Genomic DNA, 8,797 nt, shown 5'->3' on the forward strand with positions numbered 1-8,797 from the left:
GAAGGGTGCAACAATGAATGAATGGAATTCCAAAATCTCTGTAGATGTTCATTGAAATGAAAAATAAACAAACTAAATTAATAAAATAAAAAAGGGAAAAAAAATACTTGCCTCCTAACCTTCTGACTCCTTTTTTAAAATTAGTCAGTAGAGGGTGCTCTCGGTCCACAATCTGAACTCATGTAATTGCCATCTGGAGCGTGAAAATGAAATTTGTTTTCAGTATCTTGATTTGAGAGATCCAATATAAATATGAAAAGTTGTTTCCATTCTCCTCATTTTTGTTTTTCTAAGGGCCATTCAAGACTTGGGTGTTCGGTTTTGTTTTTTTTCAATACAAGTTTATTTACAAAATTTTAATACGTTGTTTTCAGACCAGATTATTTCAGTTTCACTCATCCCCCTATCAAATTGTACAACCCCATGATTAATCTCCCCTTGGTCCTCATACTCATTCTAATAATGGTTTTATACAATATTTGTCCTTCTGACACTGAGTTATTTCACTCAGCATAATGCTCTCTAGTCCCTCCCAAGTTAGGCAATAATTTACGAAATCATTGCTCCTGTGTGTTGCATATTATTCCATTGTGTGAATGTACCATAATTTCTCAATCCATTCGATTGTGGTTGGACATCTGGACTGTTTCCATACCAACTATATTCTTTCTCTTTTTTTTTTGTTTTGTTTCTTTTTAAATTTATTATTAATTTCAGTGAAAATTTACAGAGACTTTGGATTTACATTAATTCATTGTTGCACTTTTCTCCCCTCCCAACTCTTCCCCCCAGTGTACCACCCTCTTGGAAAAGTAAAAGAAAAATTCTTTCATTGTTTTATAATCTCCCCCTCCTCCACTCCACTATGCAGCCTTCGCTTTGGACTCCGTCATGACAAAAATACCTAAACACATATCCCTTTTAAACAGTTTTCTCCCTCATCTGTTTCAATGCAGTATACATTGTTAAACTCATCTTTCTCAGTCTCCCCCCAACCCCGATGTCAGTCCTGATTTGTAACAGTGGCACCATGCAGTATTTGTCCTTTTGTGACTGAGATATTTCACTCAGCATAATGTCCTTCAGGATCACCCATTTTGAATACTATTGCCTGAGTTCCTTGTTTTTTCAATGCAGCGCAGTATTCCATTGTGTGAATATATACCACAGCTTCTCTATCCATTCGTTTGTTGATGGCCACTTAGGTTGTTTCCAACTCCTTGCTATTGTGAACAAAGCCGCAATAAACATGGGTGTGCACAAGACTTGGGTTTTATTAAGCACACAGCATAACATGTTTTCTACGATTGTCGGAGGTAGGTTACTGAAAAACACAAAAGTTTGCTGGGCTGATCTTAATTCCTTCAAATCCACTGCTAGCGTGTCTTTAAGCCATGGTCTCGGAACATGGACTCCTGTCTTCTTGCAAGGTCTGTTCAGAGAAGGTAGTGTGTTGGGTGAAGTGTGGCATACTTGTGGGACAGGACGAGAACACAGGGGAAGAACATGTGGAGGGCAGTGGATTCAAGCTTTAGATGGTGAGCGGAGAGGCTGGGTCAATGATGTTTGGGGCATTTCCCCACTTTTCTCTGCAGTGAGTCAACTTCCTTGGTCTGCTTGCACTGGTAGCAGGCAGGAAATGTTAGCAGGGATGCGTAGTAAAGCCCCTTTTATTCTGTCTTTGCAGCTACAGCTCTTGGCAACCTGGCAGGAGTTGTGCCAGAGTGACCTTCCCCTGGACCAGCAACTCACCGGACTCTACGATGCATTGCTGGGAGCTTGGCACACGCAGATCCAGTGGGCCGCACAGGTGAGGACTCATTTGGTTTCTAGAAAGAACAGAGCCTCAAGACAAGGGACTGAGTGCCTGTCCTGGGAATGTACCCTCCCGAGAGCAGAGCACTGTGAAGGACTCTTCACGTCACCACTGCTGCCAAAGGGGTTAAAAGAGAAACTTCTAGACCCACGTCAGTAAAATCATTAGGTCCCCATTAAAAGTGTTGTTATCATACTCACCTGTATCTTAAACAGAATCTAATGTGACAGTGTTGCTGCTTATTCAGCACATGAGCCTGTGGAATTCCTCAAGGCCATTATCGTCACATCTAAACCCTGGAGGTCCTTGGTCTGGAGGTGGTTGAGTGAACAGGGCTGGTTTGGATCTTAACTTCAGGAAAAATTTATTGGGCTTGGGCTTTTAGTTCATTTCCATTGTTCTCTAATACCCCAGGAGGTAGGGGAGGAGTAGGATTTTTAATAAATACCTCTGATTAGGGAGAGGTGAGACAGGAATTTGGTTTCAAGTGGAAACTTCCCATCACTCAATTTCCCCAGATCTCTAGGCATTTTCAATCATCAAGGGTAAGCACCAGTGTTCACCTGTTTTGATGCCAGGAAGCATAGTAGAGCCTCTTGCAGAAAAGAAAAAAGGTGATCTTATTTTACTATAATGACTAACTGGGTCTGTTTATGGTGTGGCTTTGGAACTTTTTGCACAATTAGTTGTGAATCAGTCTGTCAAAGCACATCAATCATTTACCAGAATGAACTTGAGTATTACTGGGGATTCCTTGTTCAGGTCATGTCATTTAAGATGGTTAGAGCTCTCCTTTATGTTCTTATTTATTTTTCCTTGAATCAACCTAATTCGGAATAACGTTAGAATAGACAGATGGACAAATGAAAAAGCCCCTGTAGGAGATTCCTGGTTTGGGCATGATCAGATTTCGATGACCCTGTCCATCCATTCCCACCTGGCTGTCCTCTCTCTCCCATTAATTCTTGTAGTGTGAGGATAAAAAAGCCCATGTCCATGAATAATTACACCCTTCATCATCTGAGAGAATAAATTTCTGGGTTCTCTACTAAATTTTGTCAGGTTCAAGTTTATTCCTTTGACATATGGCCCTTTTCCCACTCAGTATTTAAACACAATTATGGTTTTCATCTAAGTTAGGTAAATGCAAAAGAAGGCGTAAGGTGCCTGGGCAACTATAATTCTTTTGGACTTTTTTCTCCAGTCTTATGTTAGGGAGCCCTGGTGGCCTAGTGGGTAGGGAGTTGTGCTGTCAACCCAAAGGCAGATGATTTGAATCCACCAGCTATTCTAAGGGAGAATGACGAACAGTCTCCTTTTTTGTGTTTTACAACCTCTGAAAACTTGTTGGAGGGTCAGATAGGAGTTGATACCAACTCTACAGTGAGAAACAGTATTTTATTATGTACATCTTCAAACATACAAAAAAGTTGAAAGAGTTATATAGTGAACATCATGTCAAACCCTACTTCCTAGATCATCCAGTGAACATTTTGCTACTTAGCTTTTTTTTTTATGGTTATAAAATTTTTCTCTTTATTTTTTCTTTTATTTTAATGGAAGTTTACAGAGACTTTGGATTTCCATTCATTCATTGTTGCACACTTGCCTTCCTGCCCACCCCTCCCCCCAGTTCGCTTTTCTCTTTGAATAGAAAAAAAAAATTCTTTCATTGTTATACAGTCCCCCCTGCCTCCACTCCACTATGCAGCTTTCATTCTGGACTATTGTCATGGCAATAATACCTAATCATATGTTCCTTCTAAACAGTTCTCTTCCTTATCTGTTTCAATGCAGTATGCATTATTTATCCCCTCTTAGTTTCCCCCCAACCCCGATGTCAGTCCCGTTTTACAGAAATGGCACTATAAAGTTTTGGTGCTACTTAGCTTCTTACAAATCTACTTCCTGGGTGACATAAGGAATTAAATGCTCAACCACTACTTGAAAGATTGGCACATCAAACCCCCTCATGTGTGTTTCAGAAGGCAGGCCTGGCAGTGAGCTTCTGAAAGGTCACGAGCTTGGAAACTCTGAGGAGCTGTTGGTATTAACTTGACAGCAACTGACAATACCCACCTATCCATGTCTTTCACTGTTCACTAATCCATCTTATTTTCTTTAATGCTTTTCAAAGTAAGTTACAGACTTCATTCATTTCACAAGGTACATATTATGCACTCAAGTTCAATGTTCAGTTACATTTTTTAAAAGAAAAAAATTGCAGTGAAATACAGTGATCTTAAATATTCTGTTTGCTTCCTGTTGACAAGTGCAGATCCCCATGTAGCCTGATACCCTCTCAAGACACAGTCCATTACCATCACCCTGGAAAGCCTCCTCCTGCTCCTTCGCAGGCATCCCTGTCCACTGTCCTCCCATCCCTGAAGATAATCCCTGTTCGGATTTTCCCCATCTTCAATCACCTTGTTCTTGAGTTTCGTATCATTGAAGTCAAGCAATTAGTGTCTTTTTAAAAAAAATTTAGATTTTATTTTTATTATTATTTTTTTAAATTTTATTTTAATGGAAGTTTACAGAGACTTTAGATTTCCACTCTTTCATTGTTGCACTTTTCTCCCTGCCCACTCCTCCCCCCAATTTGCTTTTCTTTTTGAAAAGTTCAAGAAAAAATTCTTTCTTTGTTATTCAGTTTAATCCCTCCTCTCAAGTCCACTCCACTATGATACCTTCGTTCTGGACTCCTATCATAACAATAATATCTAATCGTATATCCCTTTTAAACAGTATTTTTATTATTTTTTGTGTGTGTACCATCAAATGAAATCTGACTGGTACATGAGGAGATTGACCCCCTTCTCCAGCAGAGCTTCTGGTGGATTTGAACTGCTCACCTCTGGGATTACAGTGCAGCTTTCTGCCACTAGGCCACCAGAGCTCGCCAGTTAACGTCTTTTGACAAGACTTCTTGCACTCACTATGCTTTTGAAATGTCTTGCAGTTGCGGTGTGCATGTGAATAGCTTGTTTATTTGTGTTGCTGAAGGCTAGACAGCACACAGCAACAGCAGGTCCATGGTATGAACATGCTATAGTTTGCCAATTCATGATTTTATTGCTGGTCACTTGGGCCATTTCCAGTTTGGGTCTGATGAGCAGAGCAGCTCGGAGCCTTCTTGCATGCGTCTTTTTGATGGACTTTTCATAGCGCTTGGGTAAATATCTAGGAGTGGAATTGCTGACTCACAGAGTGGGTGAGGCATGTTTAGTTTTATTTGAAAAGTGCCAAAGTGGTTGTCAATATCACACTCCCACCACAGTGTTTTAGAGTTCTGATCACTCTGCGCCCTTGCCAACCTTAGGTGTTGTCAGCTTTCAGTCTTACCCATTCCAGTGGGTGTGTAGTAGCATGAATTGTGATTTTTAATTTACATTTCTCTGATGACTAAGGATGTTGGATACTTTTTCTCATTTTTATTGGCCATTTTTATATTTTCTTTTGTGAACTATCTTCTCAAATATTTGCCCATTAAAACATTTGCATTGTTAGCCTTCTTGCTACTGAATTATAGGAGTTCATTGTATATTCTGGATGAGAGCGTTTTGTCACTAGTTTTTTTCACTAGTTTATTTACAAAATTCAAATACAAATTTGAAAAAATTCTTTCAACTTCCCTCACCACCCCTCCCCCCATCAAATTGTGTAACCCAATGATTAATCCCCCCTTCTCCCTGCACATCCACATCCCTCTGCTTCCAGCCTCTCCCACCCCTCCTGGATCCTTATACTCATTCTACAATAACAGTTTTATACAATATTTATCCTTATGGGACTGAGTTAATTCATTCAGCATAATGCTCTCCAGTCCCTCCCAAGTTAGGTAGTAATTTACAAAATTATGCTCCTGCATGCTGCATAGTATTCCATTGTGTGAATGTACCATAATGTCTCAACCCATTAGTTTGTGGTTGGACATTTGGGCTGTTTCCATGTTCTTGCAATGGTGAATAATGCTGCTATGAACATTGGTGTGCAAGTGTCAGATTGTGCCTCAGTTCTCATATTCTCAGGGTATATTCTAAGTAGTAGAATAGCTGGGCCATATGGAATTTCTAACAGACACATGAAGAAATGCTCCATATCACTGGCAATAAGAGAGATGTGAATCAAAACCACAATGAGGTACCGTCTCACTCCAGTAGGAGTAGCAAAGTTTAACAGGGCATCAAGTAATAGTTGTTGGAGAGGATGTGGCGAGAAAGGAACTCTTAGACATTGTTGGTGGGATTTTAAAATGGTGCAACCACTCTGAAAGGCAGTTTGGCACTTGCTCAAAAGTTGTCAGATATATTTTATAGATATTTTTCTCCTGGTCTTCGACATAAGTAGAAGTTTTGACTTTCATGAAGCCCAGTTGATGAAACTTTTTCTTATATGTTTATTGTATTCTGTATCCTAAGAAACTTGCCTGTCCCCAGATTGCATATTCCATATTTTCTTCTCGAAACTTTTACTTTTGTAGCTGTGGTCCATCTTGAATTAGCTTTTTTGTATGATGTGAAGTAGGGTCAGATTGTTTTTACCTAGGCTGTTTAGGTTAACTCTGCAGCCATTATTGACAACTTAGTCTTGTAGTCTGTGAACTCTTGGTTCTTTGGCTAAAGAAGAAGCTCCTTTACTGAGGCATTTTCACAGAAAATAGAAATCTCTGCGTATGAAGGATCAGTATGTGTTAGTTGAAACATGCATTTTAAATATGTCACTAAAGGTCCTAGCTATGACTTGATGGTTTTGGTTGACCAATCATTCTGAACTTTGGAATAGAGCCATTTAATCTCTTTCCCTCCCTGAGTCATTTAAGAAGGAGATAAGAGTGAAGGAGGCACTCAAGCCTAGTCCTTTCTGGAATGTGTTGGAAAGAGTCAGGGTTTTTCTAGACTGAAATAATGTTTATCTCCTTTGGGTTCCTTCCTGTATTTTTTTAAGCTGTTCCTTTTGTCAGATGAGTGAGTTGGACTGATCAGTATCTATATGTTTCTTCCAACTTTATGGTTCTGTTTTTGTTGGCATATTTAGGAGATGGTGAGGTAAATGCTTTGGCATGGGCAGGTGCAAAAAAAGAAGTGGGGGGGAGGTAGAAAGGAACCCTGGTGGCATAGTATTGGTCTCCTACCCAGAAGGTCAGAAGTTTAAGTCCACCAGCTGCTCTGCGGAGAAAGACCGGCAGTCTCCTCTGTGCAGTTTCGAAAACCAATGGAGGATCACCATGGGTTGGAAACGACTCAACAGCATTGCCTTTGGTAGTGGAGTGAGTTATACATTGTACTGATAACTAAAGGGTCAGCGGTTCTAATCCACCAGCTGCTCTCTGGGAGAAAACCAAGATAGTCTCTCCTGCCATAAATACTTAGAGCCTAGAAAATGTGATGGAAGGTTTCTTGGAGTTGGAATCCACTCCTGTTGGTTTGGCTGGTATCCATGGTACAGTAGTTAAGCCACTTGGCTACTAACTAAAGCAAACAAACACAAAAGCCTGATCATCAAGTCATTTCGAGTCCCAGTGACTGAAGGTTAAGGTTGAGTGTCACCTTGACTGCCTGTGATTCTCTGGTTTGGTAGTTGTGATGTGACCATTCCCTTGATGAGGTCTGATGTCATCATTTCCTTGATGAGGTCTGCTATGAGCCACCTCTCAACTGAAGGGGAGTTTCACTAAAGTTTATTGCTGTTGTTGCTGTTAGATGATGGTGTTGGTTATGTTCCAGCTTTTAACCAGAGGATAGCAAGTTCAAGCCCACCAGCTAGTCGGTAGGAGAAGATGTGGCAGTCTGCTATTGGAAAAGACCACATACAACCGTGGAAACTCTGTAGGGCAGTTCTACTCGGTCATACGGTATTGTTCTCTGAGGCTGAGTTCTCTTGTTTTTATTTGTTTGTTAGGTGCCATCAAGTCAACTCCAAATTGTAGTGAACAATAGATCTGAACCTTGTCCTGTCCTGAACTAGGCTCACAGTCTCAACATGCTCATTGTTATAATCACTGTGCCAGTCTTTCTCATTGAAGGTCTTCCTATCTTTGATCTACTCTCTACTGTTCTAAGCTTGTCTTTTTCTAAGTACTGGTCCTGCCAGACAAAAGGCCGAAAGTATGTGGGACATGTTTAGATAAGATAAGAAAGTTTCACCATCCTTTACTTTAAGGAATTGGCACTTCTTCCAAGACAGACTTGTTTGGTTTTTTGATTGCTGCACAGAGGTAACTCATGGTTGCTGTGATGCTGAACACTGTGACACTGATGTGCCAAATGTGGTAATGGTTACCCACGGTGGACAGTGTTTGGTGGAGCTTCTCAACTAAGACAAGTCTGGAAGCAGGAGTGGCATCCACTTCCGAAATGGCTTGCCTCCAGAAACTTTATGAACAGTGCTCAGGCCTGCCATTCATAGGGTCGCCATGAGTCTTCTAACGACGGCACCGAACAACAACAAGAAGGTATAGTTAGTCATTGCTCTTCACCAGCATCCTAATTTAAGAACATCAGCTCTTCGATCGTCTTTATTCTTTATCCAACTTTCACAGCATATGAAGGGATTGAAAGTACAACGGTGTGGGTTCAGGTGCATGTTAATCTTTAAACTGTCATTGTTTCTCTTAAACCTGGTGTATGATCTGCAACAAATATATTTGGAAATCTGGCAAAGCTTGCTCAACTTTTGCTCAATTCGGATTCTGCGTCTGGCTTCAGTTCTTAGGACTTGAGCCATCTGCCAGCTTACCTCACCAGCTGACAAGATTCATCAACTTCTACTGCTGTTTGTGTAAGTCAGGAGAAGCTTCTCTCTCGAGGTGTGACCCACAGACCTAGGACTTACTGTGTGTGAGTTATTTCCTTAAGATAAATGTCATACAACAACTATGAGAGATCATCTCACCCCAGTCAGAATAGCAAAATTTAACAGAACAGCAAGCAACAAATGCTGGCAAGGTTGTGGAGAAACTGGAACCCTTATTCACTGTTG

At 40.5% G+C, this 8,797-nt stretch overlaps 1 protein-coding gene across 1 annotated transcript in view; it reads left to right on the plus strand.

The window, feature by feature from the left end:
- COG7 (component of oligomeric golgi complex 7) overlaps positions 1-8,797 on the plus strand; it is a 124,088-nt gene that overhangs the window by 28,608 nt on the left and 86,683 nt on the right. The window contains exon 6 of the mRNA XM_006892690.1: positions 1,688-1,810. Coding sequence (XP_006892752.1) covers positions 1,688-1,810 — 123 coding nt within the window. The remainder of the gene's footprint in view (positions 1-1,687; positions 1,811-8,797) is intronic.

The sequence above is a fragment of the Elephantulus edwardii genome, unplaced genomic scaffold (assembly GCF_000299155.1).
Source record: "Elephantulus edwardii isolate Elephantulus edwardi_28Jun2011 unplaced genomic scaffold, EleEdw1.0 scaffold00117, whole genome shotgun sequence".
NCBI classification, from domain to species: domain Eukaryota; kingdom Metazoa; phylum Chordata; class Mammalia; order Macroscelidea; family Macroscelididae; genus Elephantulus; species Elephantulus edwardii.